A 22964-nucleotide genomic window follows, 5' to 3' on the forward strand; every position below is an offset into this window, starting at 1 on the left:
CGTGCAGACGGTTCACTACATTTCCGGGGCACTGCCTGGTCTCTAGCACGAGAACATCACCCATTTCCAAGGAGGGGCCAGGTGTTCAGAAACCATAAGCCATGAGGACGGCAGTGCACGCTGTAACTACAAGGTCTACTTTTTCCAGAGGTTCCAGATCGACAGCCTGTGGACACGCTGTCCTTCCAGTCTGTGTTGCCACTGGCCAGGACGCGGCTCCTTCCTGAAGGCGAGGAAGAGCCCCTACCTCTGCCTCGGTTCCCCAGCTCTGCACCCGGCCTTCCATGTCGGAAGTTCTGCCCTGCACTCCTGTGAGGGGTCTGTCTGGGGCACCTGATGGTTATCACACCCCTAAAGCTCCAAGCACAGGGCCGGCCTTACAGCAACCACCTGTGAACGTCACCTTTGATCACCAAAGCATCACAGCGTCAACACCAGCCCTCATGTCATGTCCTGACCCACCCTCAGCTGCAGTCTGTGGTCTACTTACAAGTTCTAGGCAATAATCTGTAAGCCAAGTACTTTCTCTCTCCCTGCTAATGCAGGTCACTTGTAGAGGAAAAAACAACTAACTTTAGGTGGTTTTACAGCTTGAGACAAGCAAGATGAATCTCTTGTTTCGTTGCATGCTCAACTTATATGCACGCCTCTGGGTTTTTTTTTGTTTTTTTTTTTTTAAATCTTTTGGCCGAGGTGCTTGGCATGTGGGATCTGAGTTCCTGACCAGGGACTGAACCCTGTGATGAAGTGGGGAGTCTTAACCACTGGACCATCAGGGAAGTGCCACCTGTCAGTTTCATATTCAAAACTATAAACCGTTAGTTAAACAAAACCACCTACCAATTTGACCCAGCACTTCACGGATCCAGGAAGGAGAAACAGAAGACTTGCAGGGAGCGATGTAACCACTGGTGCCTGCGCTGAGGCTGAGCTGAGGGTCCTTGAGGAGCTGGAGCGGCCAGTCCGAGGTCACTGCAGGGGCCCAAGAGGAGAAGGAATGCAGGTCCCATGCCCTTTCCTCCCAGCCCCTCCTGGTAGCAGGTCTAAGGGGAAGGGCGGGTGTCCTCCAGAGGAGGGCCAGAGCACTGGAAGGTGACGTGGAGTGAGACAGCAGGTGAGTAATCGACACACTCCATGACTAGTTGTCTGACGGTAAAGGGCACAGATGTTACAAAGAACATTTTCATGATGACGCTATCTGCAAACACACACATATTTCACCATGTAAAGTGTGCAGCCCAGTGACACTAAGTACATGCACGTGGGTGTACAACCATCACAACCATCCTTCATGATGTTTTCATCTTCCAAAGGCAAACTCTGTCCAGGTAAACACTGCCACCACCGCCCGCCTCCCCCCCCAGCCCCCACCAGGCCGCATCTCTGGTCTTGACTGTTCTAGGCCCCTCCGTGAGTGACACTGTACAGGGTCTGTCCTTCTGTGCCTGGCTTATCTCACTCAGCATGATGTCCTCAAGGTTCATCCATGCTGTCCATTCCCCTGCCAATGGACACTTGGGATGCTTCATTTTGGCTACTGTGAATAAAGTTGTGAACATTAGTGTACAGCATCTGTCTGTGCCCCAACTTTCAACTTTTGGAGGTATACACTCAGGACTGGAATTGCTGGGTCTATGCCTAAATCTTTTGAGAAAGTATCGAAATGTTTTCCATGGTGAAGGAGGCTACATTTTCCTTATCAAAAACACTCAATAGATTAAGATGTGGAGTTCTGGAAGAATATCACCAGATACGTAATTTATGGTTGCATGAATAAGTGTAGCAACTCAACTGTCATTCATAAATACAAAATTTTATTTGCACTTCATTAGTGTAGAAGGACCACAATGCTTCTCATATCACAACACTCAAGACACGCCAAGTTATTCAAATACATAATGACTTATTTACCTTGACTAAACAAACAGTGCAGTTTAATAAAAGATATACCAAAGATAAGAGTTCACAAATTCATCATCAGACCAGGAAAAAAAAAAAGAACACAGTCTAGGCTTAATAGGAATAAGCTTCACCGTCAAGGGGAGAGGTTTTATCATTACAAAGGTATATAGAATGTTTAGGCAAATACGTGTAGGTTCTTTGATATAGTAAAATGCATCTCTTTAAAATTCCTTTAAACAGGATTTGTGTAGGACAGCAGCGTTCTTTTAAAATCTTCTATAGTTTCAAAAACATTTCTTTTATTGAATCTTTGTAGTTTTTAAAAGCACAGAGTGCGTTCATCAGGAAACCAGAGGGATTCCCAGGCCTCAGGACCAAGTCAAGTCCCACATTCTAACTAGTCATGTTCTACCATTAATGTGAATAAATAACCTTCAAGACCTTTAAGCAAGCATGGAGCTCGCTTTGTGGGAAACACTCCAATACTTCAAAGATGCTACAGCTGGGAGAAATGTAAATAAAGAAAAAGCATTCAAGGTCGCTTTTCTTCCCCCAAAGTCTTTAGTTTTACAAATTTTCTTTAAAACAGTAAGCAAAGCACCATGTTCTTTCTTCTTATCAGAGTATCTCCATCCTCATAATATAGTTAACAAGGACAACTATATTATGTATTTCCAGAAACATTGTAACTCTCATTTCTCCTGTTCTTCGTATCAGAAGTACGACATTCCCCAGTGTACACACACTAGGTATTGGGATGATGAATGAAATATAATAATTTGGAGGGAAATATGTCATTTATAACCCAAACTTACCCAGGATTGCATATCTGCATATTTACAAGTTAGTGTATAGCTCTGACGTGGATTACAAAGTGCGAGAGGAAATTGTCAAATGATTGTAGTGCAGAATGCGACCTTCCCCCTGTCCAGGAATCGCGCCCACTTCGCCTCCAAAGCGGCGAATCAACAGCATCGCACGTGTGGTCTGGGCGGGGGCAGCTCTGGGGGGATCTCGGGCTCGGGTTGTAACGAGAGGATGCTGTTGGACAGCTCGTTCCTGAGCATGTCCAGGGGCATCTTGGGGATAAAGGAAAAGACAAACGCATTGTAACTCAACAATATAAAGGCTCTGCAGACTATACAGTTACAGAAGACCAAAGTGTTTTTTTATAGGAAACTCTAATCATCAGAGTTCAGTTAGCCATTCAGCCAAAACCTTAGAACCAGGTTCAGGGAGCTTCAACCAATACACAAAGGCTGTGCAGCCCATCTCACACCCTTCAGCAAAGAGAGCAGGCAGACCTCATCGATATTTCCTTTCACAGCCCAGTGTGATGGAAACTTAAAAGTATCAAAAAAATGAAAAAACGGTTCTGTGTTCTCAGGGAGCATACCATTACTAAAGAAGAAGTACCTTCTCTTGGCAGCTATACAGACAACCATTGTACTAAACACTTCTGAATTACATTGCATTGAGGCGATTATGTGTAATAATAATATAAAAACACTTAAAGATCTAAGGAATCTCTGGATATAGGCCCAAAGACGCTTGAACAATGTGCTCCTGTCCAATGAGGTCATCTTCCTGGTCTGGCGCCACGAAAGGCCCCACCAGACAGGAAGAGCCTCGATGGGAGGCAAGACCCTCACTGTCCGCACCTAACAGGGTCCTTGTGGGAAAACTCGAGCAGGAGAGGAGCGACTGTCAAATACACACAGCCCACAGTCTCCCTTGGGCTTCCCTGGTGGCTCAGTAGTACAGAATCTGCCTGCCAATGCAGGAGACACGGGTTTGTTCCCTGGGTTTGGAAGATAAGGAAATGGCAACCCACTCCAGTATTCTTGCCTGGGAAATGCCATGGACAGAGGAGCCTGTGAGCTGTAGTCCGTGGGGTCACAAAGAGTCGGACACGACTGAGCAACTAAAAAACAACCACAAACAGTCACACCCACTCCACCCGTGTGCGAGGCTGAGCGGGGTCATGCAACGTGGCCCTGAGGATGTAGTGAGAGGCTGCTGCTGCGGGGGGCTGAGTCCTTGGCCCAGGTCTGCACCCCCAGGTCTCCAGCCTGACAACCCCTGGGGTTTGCTTTCTACATGAGAGGTTCCCAACCACAAACAGCAAAGGAAATGATGAAGTGGTTGCAGGTAACGGGCTGTCAGGACACGGATTCTTTTTTTTTTTTTTTTTACCTTTTTCAGGATGTCATCGACAAGCTTCAGGAAGATCTCGTCTACGTTGAAGTTATCCTTGGCGCTCGCTTCACAGAACCGCATCCCGGCTATCTGCTGTGCAAACTGCGAGCAAGCACACGTTATTGGTGTGTGTGTGTGTGTGTGTGCGCGCGCATGTTGGGCAAGGAGGGGACAACACGTGTCTAGTATAAGCACAGGGTCTGTAACAGGGAGGGGGAACAGCTCTTGGGCTTTGGGATTCAGACAAAGGCTGGGACGAAAGGTCTGGAAAGTCCTGTTTATCCTCAAATGTAAAGCTCATTTACATTTGAACTTTAATGTAGGAAAGTGCAGCAATTTCCTACACGATGAGAAATCAGCAAAACACAAGCTGTGAGGTGACACCAGGACCCTCAAGTCAAATTATGTGCACAAGTGTCTAAACTGTAGTGTATCTGACGTTTAAAATGTGTCCAAAAAAATAAATGTGAGTGTCATCAATTTCCTGAGGAAGGTTAGAGTTAGAATAGGAGAACATCATGAATGCAATGATATGGGTTAAGAGAACATCTCTCTGTATAAGACGTCGGCTGGGACAGTAAACAATGCTGTGTATTCTCATGTGTCTTTTCCCCTCCATCTGAAAAATGAATTTAAAGGAGCAGGAAGTGAACCAAAGCAAACAAAGACGAAGGATGTGACTGGCTGCATTTTCAGAATTCTGAACCGTAATTTATTAGCAGGGAAAGCACACAGGGTGCTTGCTGCACGGACATGGGTGCCGGCGCCCCCCCCCCCCCACTGCCCACTCTCCTCACCTTTTCACCCTGCTGTCTGCTGATCTCTCTGTCAGTTTCACAGTCCAACTTATTTCCAACTAAGAGAAGCTCCGCGTCTTCCGAAGCGTACTGTGGGACCACAACAAGAGAGGCTGAATCTCAAAGCCGGGCACGTCACACCCGAAGGAGACACAATCCCAGGCCACACCTCTCGCCCCTCTATCTACTTGCCCCTCTGTCCAGTTGCCCCTCCTTCTCTGAGCATCTGCTCTGACCTAGAGGGCTCCTGCTGGGCGCATATGTGGTCACAGGCACGAGGAACCACGGATGGTCTCATGACTCCAAGGAATCTACCCTAAGGAATGACTCAAAATACAGGCAAAGCTTTATACTCGGTTGAAAAAAATCTAAAGATCCCACAAAGTGGGTGAAGAATGAAATAAGGTACATAAAAGAGTGAAGCCATAAAAAACCAGAAAATATGCTCTGGAAGAACATGAAGGTGACACAGGAAGCCACCCGTGATAGAATTTTTAGTGAAGTAACCATGACATGAAACAACACGGAGTCCAGACGCAATCTGGGTTTTCTGGGTGACAGCCAGACTGTTTCAATTCACTTCTGTGCTTTCACTTGGTTCTCTTAAGTTTCTATACCGACAGGGTACTGTTAATTTTATGAGCAGGAAAAGTTAAGCTGCATTTCTAAGTTTTAAAAAAACATGCAGGCACAGTAGAATCTCTCTTTAAAAAGGTCAAAGCTGTCTCAAGTAACTCCCTGAACAGGGGCATTCTCACACATGATGGGAGACGGACTTCCACACAGGGTACCCAAGTGGGTGACCTCGGCCAGGTTAACCAGGGAGCTCGGTCTCCTTGCCAGTAACGGGGTGACAGTTAACAGTGCCCCCACCGGGACTGGTAAGGGGAAGAAACGGGAGCATGGCTGCACAGAGGGAGAGGCGAGAGCCGGGTATCAGATGGAGGAGGGCAGGCTCCCCACTGAGGTGCCCTTCACACGGAGGCCACCGCCTCCCGGTAGCTCCATCACTGGGTTCTGAGCTGGCAGCGAGGACGCCTCTGTCTGGGGTCCTCGGGACCACACCCCATGGCCCCAGCATCCCAGAGTCCAGACCCAACCCTGGTTCTGACCGTCTCTGAAACCCTGGTAACCGGCATCTCCAACACACTTTAAAGAGATACACATTGAAAATGCGCTTGGTAAGACCTGCAGAGGAACATTCTCCACCATCATCTAACAGATGGGTTTAATACCATCTGTAAACGAAATCAAATTTATAATATACTAAGTGTGCTTGTTATACAAAGGAGCTAAACCTCAAATTACTAAATGAGGGGGAAACAACTCTCAAATGTGGCCACTGTTTACACGCATCTCACCCTCAACGGCTGTGTCTACAGACGCATTTTGGCTACTCATTTCTTAGTGGGGGACCCACAGGTTATATAAACTCAGTTTAATTCTACATAGTCAACTGTGATCCAAAGGATAAAATCTTTAGTTCAAAATGAGGGGGTGAAGGCCATCTCTAGTTTAGTGGGCACAGGTCCAGTGGGTGACCCTGGCCTTGGCGTGTCCCCGGGAGGCTGTCACTCTCTGGACACACACAAAGCGAGCGCTCACATGAACTTTCTGCAGAAATAATAAAACTGGGCCTGCACCTGATTCCACGGAAGCAGCCTGCCCATGTGGGATGACCGTGTGTGGGCTCTGAGGTCAGACAGCCCAGGGACCAGAATACCAATCCAGGCTTTCTCATGTACAAGCTGATCCTGAAGACACTCTAGTTCTTCTCTGCCTCACCTATGATGCAGGACTATGCACCTACTTTGAAAGCTGTCATCCGGATTAAATGACGTTCGGGACGGAAAAGCACGCTCCATGAATGTTTCCCTTCTTCCTGTTGTCACTATTAACACCCACAGCGGAGAGTTCACCTCTGAGAGAGAAACGCCAACACCTACCTTATCGATCATCTTCATCCATTTTGGCAAATCATCGAATGTCTCCTTCTTAGTGATGTCGTAGACTAATATGATCCCCTTGGCACTTCTGTAATAAGCTGAGGTAATGCTGTTGAATCTCTCCTGACCTGCCGTGTCCCTGAGAAAGAGCAGCAAAAGTCAGTCCCCAAACAGGGTGGACAGGGAAGACTTGGCCCAACTGTGGCAACTCCCCACAGGTCTGTGCACATTCAGTATTACTGGGGGCAGCTTCTCTGAGCTAGGTGCGTGCAAACAAAATCATAAGGAAGCCCCAATTTCTCCCACAACAAGATTCTGAAAAGAAGTAAATGCCGCGTATAACAGTGGAAAGGGCAACACCCCATAACTTGGCGGTCATCAAGGACAAAATGTATGGGTGATATTTAAACAATTTAAGCCTGGCAATCTCTATTAACCAACCTCAATGGTGAGTATCTTATCTGATTTTGCTTATAAGATGACCAACAGTCCCCACTAACGAAAAAGGCTGTAGTCTTGTCATTTTCTTAGTCCTTCAAACAGGTAAAGGAGGAAGAGGACCCCACAACTTTGCAAACACTGTCAAGTTGACTACTCTCCAACTGTGACCTTGAAATCTAGAGCTTTATCTCTTTTCCAGGAAAAGCTGATGTTTCCACAGGAAGACATACATGTATTAACAGTGCACACAAGCTGGCCAAGACCCACTTTCTCCACCTAAGAAGCTGAGGAAGTGCGTGAGAACTATCACAAATTTACAAATGAGGCTCAAGAGAGCAGGCCTTCTGACCAGCAAAATGATTTCTTTTAAGCCGATCTGTACTTTAGCTTTTACCGAAGAAGCGTAACTCTCAGCACACTCTGGGAGCCCCGTGACACAGGTGGCTTGTGGTGGAGAAAGTGAGGGGCAGTGGGGTACACAGAAAACAAGGTTCTTCCTTGCAAGATGCTCACAGACTCTCACAGGACAGTGCCTAGGCTTCCAAAAGGCGGAGACACTGAAACCTCTTCCAAGTGCACTGGCTGGGGCGAACTCTGTGGGGTCGTGTCCCTAACACACATTTGGCAAAGGTGCGATAGTTTACGCCTTTGTTCCAGACTAGACCCGCCACCAAATTAGCTCCCCTTAGGGACGTGTCATCATGCCAAACAATGAAGCCTGTTGGCAAATTCATTTTCACATAAAGCAATGCTGCCACTTTGCCCCAGGGGATGTAAGACTCCCCTGTGCTCTTTCTTGGCTGGAAGGCCCAGGGGCTTAGGCTGGTCCGTTTTGCCCACCAGGGCCCAGGGGTCTGGCCTACCGCAGGCTCTCCATCTATATGTGCTAAACAAAAGGCTAGTGGGCAAAATGCAGAAAGTGGATGCCAATTCAAGGCAAAATAAACTTTATTTTTTGACTCAAAACTGCCCCCAAATTGGATTCCTGAATAATTCAGAATAAAATAAAACCAACTTGCAGACACTAAAAGGCACCTTCCAATCAGGTGAGAAAGAACTGACTTAGATACCGTTTCATTCACACGAGGAATCAGTGAACAAAATTATTCCCGGGACCCTAGGCATTTAGGGGCGTAATTAATACTTTCAAAAAAAAGTATTTTCCTGACTGTGGTTTCTCTTCCCATCACAGTGCTGGCTTGTTCAACTTAGGATTTGATAAAACAGCTCTCACTTACTTCTTTAAAAAGCAAAAATAACACATGTTTTTCTACTCTGAAGTCTGTGGTTAGCACATTATAGCTGCACCACAAATTTGAACAGCAACTGGGTTAAGGTCTTCACTGAGCATTTTGGGAATTATGTGCTCTCGTGAGTCTTTATGATAAGTAGTTTTATGGTGGCTTTTAGCGTAAAACAATTTCACATTCGTTTCTCTAAACATTCACTCAGTTAGGATTCAGAAATCAGGGGCTGAAGTACAGAGACATAAGACATAATACAAGCTTTTGGAAAATCATTTTGAGGCTGCTGTGGTAAGAACGCTTAATATGAGGTCTGACCTCGGAAGCAGGAACAACACAGCACCACTACCTACAAGCATGACCCACAGCAGACCCAGGAGAGGCTTTAATAAAACCCAACAATCAGAATCAGGATAGTAATAGGCATTTCTGATATTAAGATTCCGTGGAAAAGGAAACGGCAGCCCGCTCCAGTATTCTTACCTGGGAAGTCCCATGGACAGAGAAGCCTGGCGGGCTATAGTCCAGGGGGTTGCAAAGAGTCGGACACAACTGAAGCGACTCAGTAACAACAAACGGTTAGCGTTCAAGACACCAGCGAGGAAACATCAAGGCCAGTCCCTAAACTCCATCTCTCTGTGACCAGTTCTTGACTGTGTGAGGCAGAAAAGCATCTCCACTGAAGAGAATAATCCATATTTCCAAAACATCTGGGTTGCCAAAGCTATTCCTCTCCAAGGCTCCTTTGATCATTTCCCCACTGAATTATCTGCTCTCACAGATGGTCAGAGAACAAGGTAAATAGAATCCAATTCAGTTCAACAAGTATTTATTAGATTCCTACTCTGAGCCAGGACTGCAAAAATTTCACCCCAGTCTCCACATCTCATACAGCTGGACAGTAATACAATACCAATGCCCCGATCGGGCTTTTATCTATCCAACGAGATGTAGAATCCTCATATTCCCACCTTTATCTAAATGAATCTTAATTTCCACTGTAATGACCAAGAGCTGACTTTCAGAGATTTGCAGTACATCAGCCAAATCATCATTTATTGTGGGTGGAATATGATATTATTATTATGTCTCTCTCTGCTTTGGGGGCAAATTGAAAACTTCCTGCCATCCTTTCCCCCCAGTTTGGTACTACAACCATGCTTTGAGAAACCATCATTTTTCTGCATTTAATATATCTGGTGAAATGACACAATTCTTAATTTGCAGAAATCAACGTCAGTGTATGAAAGTTCTACCTCATCAAGCAGAGAATGAAAGGAAACAAGCTTGATGTTGACACAGGGACTCTAGTGGAAACCAAATTCACCAACAGTGAGCACTGGACCGGACAAGAGACCTTCATGTGGAGCGTCTTTTTTGGGGGGGGGGGGGGGCATGCCATGCAGCATGCAGGATCTTAGCTCCCCAACCAGGGATCAAACCCACACCCCCTGCACGGGATGCTCTCTATGGGGGACTTCCACTGGACTGCCATGGAAGTCCCCCATACAGAGCATCTTAATTATGTGTTTGCCTTAAGGCAGGAAGCCAGTTTCTCAGCTTTAAGTCCATCTCAACACGACAGCTGGAAGCCTCTGTGCGTGATTTCCAGGATATGTGCTGCTGCTGCTGCTGTTAGGTCATTCAATTGTGTCTGACTCTTTGTGACCCCATGGACTATAGCCTGCCAGGCTCCTTGTCCATGGGATTTCCCAGGCAAGGATACTGGAGTAGGTTGCCATTTCCTTCTTTCCTTCTGCAGGGGATCTTTCTGACCCAGGGATCGAATCCATGTCTCCCGCACTGGCAGGCGGATTCTTTACCACTGAGCCACCATGTGGATGTAAATTCATGAATCTACATTCGGGTTGACATCTTATTTTAGCTATACTTACACCAAGTTCTATATACATACACGTAGACACACTTCAAGCAGAGATGGGAAAATGGTTCTTTTCCTAACCAAAGATGATCAAGAACTTCCCAAAGATATGAAATACAAAAACACAAAACAAAAAAGCAACCCCCGTCACCCCCAATCCTTCAAGCGGGTGAAACAGTCAGCGATGACCCATGGGGACGTTACCTGACACGGCCGGTGGGCGCCCCGCACGGGGGCGCGGGTGGGGATGAGACATGGCACTAACACGGAAGCGCTAGGTGACGATGGAGCCGCCGGTGCGGCAGCAATGAACGCGATGGAAGCGACACACACACGGCGGACAGACAGAGCTGAGGTCGACCTGCGAGAGGAGTTAGTGGCTGAGACGCTGCGGCGTGACTGTGTTAGCGACAAGGGCGACGTGGACACGCGGCGGGGGCTCCCACAGTCCCTCCTCCAGAGGGGCTCCTCCCGGGTCCCCAAGGAAGGCGGCTGAGCGGCCCCCACACAGCTGGGTTAGTCTCTCACACGCTCCTGGGGTGTGGGGAGGGGGCTCTGGGCTCCCCGCATGGGGCACAGAGGGGCTCAGGGCACGAGCGTGCCACCAAGGACACGCCCGAGGGGGCCTTGCCCAAGATGCGCAGCTCCGGGGAGGGAGCACGCTGGCCTTTCTCCGGATGCTTGCAGAGTAAGTAACTCTGAAAACGTGTAGACGAGCACTGGAGCGACTGTCTCAGTGATGACGGTTTGTTGGATGACATCAAACTAGGGACTAAAGGCTCCAAGCCAGTCACCATGGAAGTGTAACAACAGTCTCTCCACGACCCCCGTGGCAAGCGGGGCTGAGCTACATGGGCTCTTTCCTGAACGCTCTCTAGAAGGAAGCTCCGTTCATTTCACCTGAACGAGAGCGGAGGAGAGGAGACGCAGGAGAGACAGACCCGCTCCGATGGTTAATTGTATTAGACGAGCGTGTGGACTGCTGAACACACATGGTGATAAATGGGTGCAGGGCCCCACTTACCAGATTTGTAGCCTAATTTTCTTTCCTCTTAGCTCTACGGTTTTGATCTTAAAGTCAACACCTGTAAATAAAACGGATGAAGATGAAGCAAAAACAAGGCAATCTGTCAGAAGAGCAGTACTATTTGTATGCCATTGTTGGAAAAACCAAAAAAAACTGACCACACTGAATCCCAAAAGGAGCGAGAAGAAATCCGCCGGTCCCCGAGACGACCACCACTCTGTGCTTCTCCGCACAACGAGCAGCATATGTTAGGTTCTACCCGGAACTGGAGATGAAGCACTGGCTATTCATAATAGAGTTTACTACTACTAGAGACGCAGCTTAAAATCCACTTAAAAATCACAATGAATCATTACACAAACAATGGCTTTATATACATGCTATCTTGGGGGGAAATTCTTACCTGGAGCACTGGAAACTCAATCTTGATTTCAAACAGCCATAGGCTGAATTAAGAAATTATCGTAATAAATTCTTTAGCATTCACAAAAGTGACTTTATTATATTGCCAGTAGTGTGGAAGAGGAATTCTTTTTGAAAAATTTTACCCATACAAATTAATTTCATTTTTTAAATTACTTTAATAGTAGCAAGCAAACCATGACAAATCCCCATCCCTCTCTAGTTCAGCCTTCAAGGCTTCAGATAATCTTTTAAAGCAAAGTTTCACCTGTGGATATTTCCCTATCTGTCAGTTACAGAAAACTTCAATACTTTTTTAATACAAATGTCACAATATTTGTGAAATAATATAAAACAGTATTTTTTACACAATTCTCACAACTAAGAAAAAAAAATAACCAGCTAAAAAAAATAACGCCAGCTAAATGTGGGAAGTGGAAACCTAACCTCTATGGGAACAATTAATATTTTCTGGCTGCTTTATGGATCCAGGGTCCCGATGCTGTGAGGTGGAGGACGGAGGGGGCACAACATAGCTCTTCAAAGTCAGATGATGTTCCTGAGGTGACGGGCAAGGCGTGTGACTGACGTTTATAATTAGCAACATGCTGCAGACATCAATGCAACCAGAAGATGTGTTTACAAGCCTGGGTGGGACTGAGGTCTGCACAACAGAGAAACATGGCAGGAATATACAAGTCACGGCTGGAGAAGAGGCCACGGCACCTGCTGCTTACTCTCTCCCCTAGCCCTGATCTCAAAGCTCATGCACATGTTGGGGAAGCCAATTTCACTTTCAGTTTTGGAACAGCTTTGCTTTTCCGAGTCAGATGACTCTCAGACAGCCTTGGAACAGGAAGCGTGTCTGTACATGACCAACATCCTCAAGCAGAGACCAAGCGGAATCCTTTGTGATTCAATCACAGGGAAGGGCAGAGCCTAACATGATACCCTTTGAGGCACAGAAATCAGCCTGCATCTATGTGCTATGCTCCGATTTTGAAAAGGCACAACTCAGACAAAACCCCTTCTTCCTGATATCAGCGTAAAGCTAGGGCCTCACCATGTGTGATTTACAAATCTAACTCACACTCCATCATGGCCACTCTTCTGGTTTACTTTTGTTTCTAGTCTGTTTTTTTTTAGTTTCACTTAAGGGAGCTGCCACTTTCGTTACAACTTGTTCCAGCGGCTGCCACATCTTACTGAAAAGAACTAGCAGATACTTCTCTTGTGAGCTCTGCTTCAAGTTAACTACAAGAATCTCTAGAAACAGCACAAATAACTTTTGTTTTGATTAGGCTGTTTTCTCTGCTAAGAACCGCTCTCAGTCTGATCATGTCAAGTCTTTTTTCTTCAACCAACTTAACTTCCTGACTTTAGCATTCCTGCACTACAGCTATTTTGTAATCACAAAGTTTAATGAATAAAAACAAAGGAAAGGGTATTAATAGTCAAAAGTATGAATAAGTGGTAATGTTATCGTGTGATTATAAATACACTTAAACAAAGATGAACGGACAGCAAACAGGATGAAGAACGTGTTTAGCCCAAACTACTTCGTTTTATTGAACAGGTTAAAGACATCAACAACAAGAGAAAAATATCCAGTGGCTCAATCTAAAATTCCACAAAAGGAAACAGCTCATTAAAACAGGGCTTGCTCTTAAACGAAATCTCTTTTACCATATAGTTAGAGCCACTAGGTTAGCTGGTGATGGCTGGAAACTTACTCCAACCTATGGCTTAGAAACAAATCCTTACATCAAAGTATACAACTACACATTTTTAAAAAGCTTTTTTACATCAGGTAAAAAGTATCTCTTAGTGTCCATTGTTAACATTTGCAGGTCACATAAATTATAATGATCCTGAATAAAAGGTAGCAAGTCACCAACTGCCTCAAGGAGGGGATTAGTTTTGGGAAAAGTCAGCACAGAGTCTCCTGACTGAGCAGGGGGGGCCCAGGATCAATGTTTATAAACAGATAAGGGACAAAAAAAGTGGCAGCTTTTATTGAAAACCTATTTCCTACAGTGTCCTGACCATCCTGGGAAGCAAGCAGCTAGTACTCCGTCGGGTGGTGGAGACAGTCCTGCCTGAAGACCTGCGTCATCCAGACGTAAACCGACAGGCACCTGGTGAAACGCCCTCTCTGCTCTCCTCTCCTGGAGAACCTCCCCATCTGCCCAAAGGCCTTTTCAGGTCCAGGGGTTCCCTTCTGTGCCTCCTGAAGGCTCACCTTCCCCCTCCCTCCAGCCCTGCCCGTCCAGCCCTGACCCGTGGCTCCGCTGGTCTCCCCCAGGTGACAGGAACAGCTGCCTTCTCAGGACAGTCACCTCTGGTCTCCGGAGCCGAGAACGCTGCCTGGCACAGGGCAGCGGTCCAGTAAATCTGATGGAGACCGGCCCCTCTTCTCCATCAAACGCTGGGTGTGTACGGAGAAAGGGCGACCAAAGAGGAGGAAATAGGAGGTAACTCAGGACTGATGAGGAAACAAACACACACATATTTAAATCGTAGGAAGGAAGTACAGGTGCTCTGTCGTGAGCCCGTCTGGCTGGCAGAGCAGCAGGATTCAGGGTGCCTGGCACACACGCATCACCCTGGAACCCGAGCATTTAATTTCTCCTACAATCCCAGCTTGCGGTTGTTGAGTCCCTAAGTTGTGTCTGACTCTTTTGCAATCCCATGGACTGTAGCCCACCAGGCTCTTCTGTCCATGGGATTTCCCAGGCGAGAATACCGGAATGGGTTGCCAGTTCCTCCTCAAGGAGATCTTCCTGACCCAGGGATTGAACCCATGTCTCCTGAATCAGCAGGTGGATTCTTTACCAATGAGCCACCAGGGGAGCCCTTACAACCCGTTACTGGTGGAACATCCTTAGAGGAGGGGCAGTCTTCACATGCCCAGGTCCTCTCCATTACACACGCCACTCCCGTCCCCCAGGGGATTATTACAGTAACCATTTACTCAGTCACTGAGACTGGAAGTGATCCACTAAGGGAACGTCCTGCTGGGTGACAGGGGTCTAAGTCTTCCTAAAAATATTTCCATCAGGAAGGACACAGGTCACAGGCTGTAATCCCTCTGTTGTATAGATACAACTATTCAAGTCTTTCTTGATCTTAATTCCCTTTAATAATGATAACAGTGTCTATTAGATGCCCTGAGCCTGACATGCAACATGAGGGCTCCTTCAGGAGCCCAGCAAGCTGGGTGCTACCCTCACAGAACAGAGGAGAGACCAAGGTCAGATCACTTCTGCTAGCTGAGCGGCAGAACCTGGGTTCAAATTGATTAACACTGTTCACAACCAAAGGCTGTTATAAAAGTCAAGCATGTGGAAACAGGGAAAAGTGTGAAATCTTCTGCAAGTGGCCCAGGGTCACCATAACCGAGCTCTTCAAGAACAGAGCTTCACCTGGTCCTATCACCGCTGTACTCATGTTTCATAAATCTCAGCAAGAGCATAAAGAATTGTCATCCTCAGTGCTGATAAGATTTTGAGGCTCCCTGGCAGGCAAAACATAGCCAAAAGAACATTACCATGTTACTTTTTGCTGAGGCATAAAAAGTCAGAGGATGAGATGGCTGGATGGCATCACCAACTTGATGGACCTGAGTCTGAGTGAACTCCGGGAGTTGGTGAGGGACAGGGAGGCCTGGTGTGCTGCGATTCATGGGGTCGCAAAGAGTCGGACACGACTGAGCGACTGAACCGAACCGAACCGAACTAGTCATAAAAATGAAAATAGCAAAAATAAACAGAAGTTTCTTTCTTCACATCCCCTTCCAGCACAAAGTTTAATAAAAGCAGAACTGACTGGTGGCCCATGCCTGGGATATAGCTGAGTATTCGTCCCCCCTCACCACCCCGTCCCCCACAACAACAAGGACTTGGAGTTGGTGTGAGAGTATGATTTTAGTTGACTTCAGTTCAGATACTGCAGTCCATGGGGTTCCAAAAGAGTCAGGCACCACTCAGCAAAGAACCAACAACAAAACAGGTTCTGGAGGCTGTAGGATTTCACACTTTGAAGTCAAGTCTCAGTTCAAGCAGCGGTGACAGTTGTTACTAACTGTTGCAGCCGATTTATAAGAACTATCTTGAGATCACAGGCTGGCCTTTCTCCCAAGGACATATATCTTTCACAGCGTCACCCCATCCTGGATGTAATCTTTCCCCTGATGGAGGCTTCCCTGCATTTCCACTGAGTTGACAGTGAGAAAGTAAACTAAGAAATGTGCCAAGGTCACCCAGATGGAGGAATGTTTACTATCAGAAAGCAGTCTCTTGACCATGAGGCCAGCCTTCCACCTGACCACTGTCTTTTGGGGGAGAGCACAGATGCATTCCCCCAGGAGCGCACCCTACACAGGGCAGGCAAGGCAGACCATCCTCCTGCATTGCCCCAGAGGGGCCCTGAACCACAGTTTAATACCATGGGGCTTCTCCTACTTAAGCCGAGCTATGAGAACTCAACGGACCGAAGTAATGTAACTGTAAAATACTTGGATCGCCTCAGAAGCAGGTGCTGCTAGAACAGTTTAAATGATTGCATGTCATTAAACAATGCTTGCAGGCCTGAGGATATCCAGCGTCTGCCCTGAGTCTAACAAGACCCACCTCCCCAGTCCAGACTGGGCGGTCTGTATCCCAGCAAACAAAGACCATCTGCGTCCCTCACCTGCACACACACAGGAGATGGCCCTGCACCCGGCTGGAACAGACACGCCGCACATGAACTTCACAGGCGAGGTGCGGGGGGTGGAGGGGGGGAGTCGAGGTCACGGAGCACGTGGGGCCCGATTTTCATCAGGGCGTCTCCACCACTCGCCTCCCCTTCTGCAGGGACCAGCCAGGCAGGCAGGTGGGCTTCCGGCCCCACGAATGGCCAGTGGGATGGAGTCTCACACAAATACACACCGCCCCTCAGAAAACACTTGCTGAATGGTGTACAAAGCTGTTTTTTTTGCAGATTCAAACAAACGCTTAATTAGAACCCTGCTCCCGGCACGCGAGGCTGGAGAAAGCTCTGGCCCTACCAGCAGTCTAAGGAACTCAGGCTGCCTTCTGAAGGCCGTCCCTGCACCCCACAGCTGCAGGGGAGGCAGACTTGAAGGTTCTGGGTCCCTCTCATCCTACAGAGGCAGACCTTTCTTCTCCAGGAGGAGCTCCATGGTGAAAGAAAGGCCAAATGCACGTAAGCCAGGTCTTTAAATAGATTTTTATCAGCCCCAACAACCCAATCGCCAACTTTCCACACTTTCTGGGAAAGACAGCTACTTTATTCCACAAATGCGTTCTGCATAAGTCTATCAGCGTGCTCTGAGTTCACTAAATAAGCCAAACCGCACAACGCACAGCACAGGCTGGCATAAAAACTGGCGCTCCTCGCCCACTCCCGTCTCCCTGAGTCATCCTGTTACATCAGCCCGGCAGGGGAGGGGCTGACGCTGGAAGGTCTGGGCTTTGGAGTGGGAATTCGGGACAATTCTCCCTAATTCCCTTGTAAGTGAAATAGTCGAGCAGCTCAGCCATGGCTTCAAAGACTGCCCAGGATCACAGAAGAGCAACACAAAACGCACAGCTCAGAATTTTAATCCAGTATGAAATGTTCATTCCCTTGCCAGTGGTTCCACTCACCACGTGTAGGCAAAGCAGAGTAGACCCTAGTGGTGGGATCTCCTGCCTCCTGCCCGCTAACGTTCAAGGTCAACCCACAGACAGCCACTCCTGCATGGGATTTACAGCCACCCGCACCTTGGACCCGTTGGTTCTGTTTCTGGCTCTACTACGGGGCCGGATGAATCAGCCACCTGCACCACCAGGCTTCCCTGCCTTGGGAACAGTGAACACAGGGCCTGAAGGGATGGGCTAGAGAACTGAGACCCCGGCACATGACTGAGTACAAACAGGGCTCCACCGAGCACTCTCATCAGGGCCAGGCCGTGAAGTTAAGTTATTGCTGCAAAACGAGAAAAACGTTGACAGAGTCGTGAGGACCTCAAACTGAGCTCAAAGAACTTTTAAATTCTGATATTCTGATATTTTAAATTCTTTCCTATTTTGGGGGTCTACCTCATGTTATCTTTTTTTGTTTGTTGTTTTTTGAAAAGTTGGTGACAGTGGATTGTTTAAAAAATGTCCTTACGTGGCAAAATAATAAAAGAATTGGCAATCCTCTGTTGGCCTCTGGCATTCTGGAAGAAACTTCACTGTTCAGGAAACTGATACTCTGGTCCAAACGGTCTTACTCCTCCTTTTCCTGTATTTAAATGTATTTTAGTAAATATTTTAAAAGTTTCAGATAGTTGAATGATTAAATATTTAGAAATGAACCTTTTAAATCTTTTCCTCCCAGAGGAAAGTGACAAATAATGGGGGCACAGTTACAGAGAATCAATTTCAGTGCTACCATTGATGGCATCACTCTCCACCCTCACAGGGCTGTCGTGGGGCCAAATTAGACAAGCAGGAAAGAGTTTCATCCATATTTTCAGAGTAAAGTGAACTTAAATCCCAAAGTAAGCTAAGGAACAGACAGACAGAAGGAACTCACTTGCAGCCCTGGCCCTGACCACTCACTCACCGCTGGGCCACTGTGGGCGAGCTGTCTACCCTTTGGGACTCTGCTTCCTCATCTGTAAAATGGGGAAACTTTCAGGATTGTTGTGAGGTTTAGAAAGAGTGTATTTTTGCTAGTACATGGTATGTGCTCAAGAAACTGTAGCTGCCACTAACAGAATGTAACCGTTTACACACAAAGACAAAATAAATTACTTATCCAAAGTCACAGACTAGTTCATGGAAAAGCTTAAATCAAGAGCCTAGGTTTTTTAGAGTGCTTTTCTAGAAATGTAAGTTGCTGGGAGTGGGGTAAGGGGTGCTGCCTGGTAAAAACATTTTGATCCAAACAAAATTAACAGTGAGCTTCCAATAGTTATATAAGAAACACAGGTCGACATGGTATTTAGAGAGTTGTGAATTTCTACAGCCAACCAGCTTTTTTTTTTTTCTCCTGTTTCTCAAACTTTGAAAAGCTGTATCTGTCAAACCATGCTAGCCACATCAGACTAACTCAATTCCATGAATATGAAATCCCATTTGAAAGTAATATTGCATCTGGACAATTTTCACTAAATAGGTCTATTATTAAAAGTCTTTTCAGTTTCATACCCTGGTGAGTTCCGTGTGTCTTTTAAACCAAAACAACTTCTGGTTTGATCAGTAATACGACAACAACAAAACCAACATTTTGTTCAGTTGTAATTTGATAAAATAGGCTTATTATCTCAAATCCCTCAGGGTTTCTGTTATGCTTCTTTACAGAAAGTCCGGTGAGCCTGCCTGGCTTTATCAGATGCTCACTGGAGGGGCTACTTCCAGTCTGAGGTCGGCTGGGGGCATCACCTGAGTGACCCTCCTGGGTCAGCAGCACCTGCACAAGAGGGGTGGTCTTTTCCAGACTCTGCAGCTGGACAGGGTGAGGCCGGCGGAACAGGATCTGTGCGGAGTCTGTGGAGACGAAACTCAACAGTGCGCCTCAGAAGGACCCTGTGAGCCACCTGCTCAGGTGGGGGCATTCAGGTGAGGCAACGTCAGCTACACCTCACCCAGTGCCGCACGTACACTTGCTTTTCTAAGGAACTCAAGGAATGAACTTATCTCTACAGCATTCCAGCGTGGAGGAAGGCCTTGACAAGCCCCCACTCCACCCAGACTAGGGGGCTTTCCCTGCGCTCCCCAGATGGTCTGCACACATCTCCACGTTGCCCTAGTCGCCCTTGGGCATCCCCAGGACCCCCCTTCCCCACCCCTCAATCTGGACAGAGACTGTCCTCCTCACCACTGAGGCCCGCATGGGTAGCACAGCGCCCGCGCACAGTAGGTGCTCAATAAGTGATCTGATCTGTGGGAGGGAAAAGCGACTCAGAGGCAGAGACAGAAGGGGGTTTAGTTAACTTTCTCAAAGTGTTCTCACAGTCTGGGTCAGACCAGAAGTTACCATCCTTTTCTGAACTTCCCACAAATAAACACTTATCAAGCCAAGGACTATAGGCTCTGTACGGAGGAAACAAAAACAAGCGAGATAAAGTCAAAGGGCACAAGGGACCCCAGCGGCAGGAGTGTGGGGAGGCGTGTATACATGTGCATTTATGTTTGTTTGTTAAGGGGACAAAGAAACTGACTGCCTGGGCCCCTCCTAATTCACAAGTGCCCGAAGAAACTGCCTCCCTGCCAGGGCCGTACCCAGAGCGCTTTATGGCTCCAGCTGATACAGAAGGTCCACCCTCCACGCTTCATGGCAGCCCAGGTCTTGAAGCATTCACCCAAAGTCCCCTAATGATGTGGGGGTGCTGCTGCACATGGGCCCAGCTTAGGAAACCCCTCCCCACCTCCCCTCTGCCCTGCTTTACAGCACATCTTCACCCTCCATCTCCCTCTCCATCCACCAAACCCTATTATTCACCCAGAAGGCCTGTGCTGGTTTCCTCTACATCACATAGTACAACTGTGTTATTCTTCATTTTTGTATATTTTGAAGTATTGAGCCATAAAAGGTGGATGATTCTGAATTACTTTTAGTTCTATTTTACTTATGCCAGGTACTAAAATTAACAGCACAAACCCTCTTTTGATGGTTGAATAACTTCACGTACTTTATATGATCCAAAACTGGATATTTGAAACACGTCTAAGCTACACTACTGAACTTTAATCTCATGGTTTCAAGGCCAAGATCTTAACAACAAACGGCACAGAGAGCACAAATACATCCAAAATGGTCTATTATTAAAAAGTATGAAAGGAAACAAGTTCTCACAAACAAAATGACAACGTGAAAAGTGTAAGATTAATCTTTCAATAAGCCATTTCAAATGGAGGGGTCTTCTGTAACAGGACAACAGGGCCAATTAATCTCTAAATTGTATCCCCTTGGAACTATCTAAATACACAAGTGGTGTGTGGAATGAATGTTTCAGTTCTGAATTTCATGTTTATATACTATGTATTATTTCTTGGACCTCCCCGAGGGGAATCCCCCCCACCACCTACCCATTACTGAAGGTGATTGATCTTGCCCTCAAACAACTATCTCATCTGCGGGGTTCCCCTATCTTTGACAGCTTTTAAGGGGTTTTCCAGAGAAACTACTGTTACACAGTGCCCAGACAGACCTCAAAGCCAAGGCCTATACATGTGACTCCATCAGAAAACTTCCCTGCAGTTTCAATTTTACATTTTGAGGACAGGCCACTTCCAGGCCCAGGGGGCTCCTGTAGTTACCTGGATGCCCCCTTCACCCACCTGGCAGTGCGGGGGGCGGGGCAGGGGGGTTGCCCTTCCCACTTGCGGGTCCCCTAGGTTATTTGAAGTCACAGAAAAACACAGCTGAAGTCCTTCTGCCCACATTTATAGTTAAAAGACGAAACTTGTTAGTCTTACTCCGAATATTAACCACAGACTTTCCTCCACAAGGGATTTAAAATTCCCATTATTTCAGCACAACATAAAATTGAGTTCAAAATTAGAAAAACAAGTCGCGCGGACAGTGGAAAGGCCCCTCCTGCTAGGAAGGCAAAGCTAAGGCATCAAAATTCTCCAGAGGGGACCACTCCGGCCATCCAGCCAGGGCACAGCTCGTGTCCACCACGCTGCCCGCCCGCCCCCCCTCCTCTTCCTGATGAGTTGGGGGGGGGTGCTCCCGTGAAGAGATGCTCACACCGTCCCCGGCCGGACGGGCCCCGTGCATCCCCGGCCTCGAGACGGCCAGGGCGGGGGCTCCGTCCCGTCCGGGGATGCAGGGGCCCCCCGGAGCCGCCCCCGGCCCGCCTTACCCACTGTGGACTTGCAGGCCTCGCAGAAAGTGTCGTCGGTGAAGCGCTCCATCAGGCTGGTTTTGCCCACGCCGCGGGAGCCGATGATGATGACCTGCAGCTTGAAGTCGGCCGGCCTGGGGGGCTGCTTGCGCCGGCGGGCCTGGCCGCCCGACAGCGCCGGGGAGCCCGCGCCCAACCCGCCGCCGCCCGCGGGCCGCCTGTGCAGCGCGGCGCCAGGATCCATGCACGCATGCGGCCCCCCGAGCCCCCGCGCCCCCTCGGCCTCCGCCAAGCGCCGCGGCTCGGCCCCGGGCTGGGCGAGCGCGCGCTCGAGCGGCCCCGGCGGGCCGCGGGCTCCGCGCTGCAGCTGCGCCGCCGGCCGGCCCCCAGCGTCCGCCCCGCCGCCGCCGCCGCCGCTGCCGCCGCCGCCGGGGGAGGAGGAAGGGAAGCAGCTACTCCGCAGCAGCGGCAGCAGCATCCCGGGCGAGGCGGCGCGACGGCGCAGGCGCAGGTGGGCGGGCGGCGGGGCGGGGCGCGAACCCCCGCGCGCGCCCCCTGCCGGCCGGAGGACCGCCCGCGCGCGCCTCCAGTTGCCTGCTCGCGCTCCCTGCTTGGCCTCCGCTGCCCTTTGGCCCCCTTGCCTTTCTTTCTGCGACTTTCACCTTCTGCTTCCCCTCCATCCGCATCCCCTCTTTTCCTTCTTCCCTCCTCCTGTCCCTGCTGTCATTGAGCGCAGCCCACAAACAGTAGGCCCGTGCGATAGCCGTCTCCCCCAAAACTGTTGCATGCACTCTGAGATAGTCCCCCTCCCCACCCTGCCCCACATCACCGCTGCAAACTCGCACTGACCGTCCCCGACCGGCCCCCGCGTCGACCCCCGCCCCCTGGGGGGTGTCCCCTGCACCCCTGCCCCGGCTCAGGCCCGGACCCACCCACCCCTCTTGGAAGGCAGACTGACCACGTCTGATATTTTCCATAGGAAACTCGCCGAAATCAGTTATTTTTAGTCCTGATTGCTGCCTAATGCAAAGTGCATATGTTTTCATTCCTTTTAACTTGTAAATAAAATAAATAGCCTATTCCTTTGGGGAAGCCCGTGAGTTCAAACAGTAGTAAGGAACTCCAAGACTGACACTCCAGAAGTTTAGGGACTCTGAGCTCGGGCTGTGTGTTTGGCCACTTCTGTTTGGAAGGATTTAAGGATTCAGAAAATCACTGCTCTGATCCCTCGCCAGGGATCTGTTTAGCAAATTCCTCAGCGTGAACTTGAGCACCTCAGAACACAGGGTTCTAAA

At 48.3% G+C, this 22964-nt stretch overlaps 1 protein-coding gene across 1 annotated transcript; it reads right to left on the bottom strand.

The window, feature by feature from the left end:
• Window positions 1–1792: 1792 nt before the first annotated feature.
• Window positions 1793–22162, bottom strand: RAB12 (RAB12, member RAS oncogene family). The gene is made up of 6 exons (XM_025273644.3): window positions 21688–22162; window positions 11436–11496; window positions 6845–6983; window positions 4899–4988; window positions 4099–4203; window positions 1793–2981 (listed from the first exon to the last, which is right to left on the bottom strand). The coding sequence occupies exons 1-6, from the start codon at window positions 22145–22147 to the stop codon at window positions 2868–2870; spliced, it is 969 nt and encodes a 322-aa protein (XP_025129429.2). The 5' UTR covers window positions 22148–22162; the 3' UTR covers window positions 1793–2867.
• Between the last annotated feature and the right edge of the window lie 802 nt (window positions 22163–22964).

This window comes from Bubalus bubalis, chromosome 22, assembly GCF_019923935.1.
Source record: "Bubalus bubalis isolate 160015118507 breed Murrah chromosome 22, NDDB_SH_1, whole genome shotgun sequence".
Classification (NCBI taxonomy): domain Eukaryota; kingdom Metazoa; phylum Chordata; class Mammalia; order Artiodactyla; family Bovidae; genus Bubalus; species Bubalus bubalis.

What these genes read in the sequence shown, in the direction of transcription:
- RAB12 (XM_025273644.3), bottom strand. Translation starts at nt 22,147, where the DNA reads ATGCTGCTGCCGCTGCTGCGGAGTAGCTGCTTCCCTTCCTCCTCCCCC. An exon ending in GGCCTGCAAGTCCACAGTGG is followed by an intron (nt 11,497 to 21,687) that starts GTAAGGCGGGCC and finishes TTTTATTTACAG; the next exon opens with GTGTTGACTTTAAGATCAAA. An exon ending in GCAGACAGCAGGGTGAAAAG is followed by an intron (nt 4,204 to 4,898) that starts GTGAGGAGAGTG and finishes GCTTGCTCGCAG; the next exon opens with TTTGCACAGCAGATAGCCGG.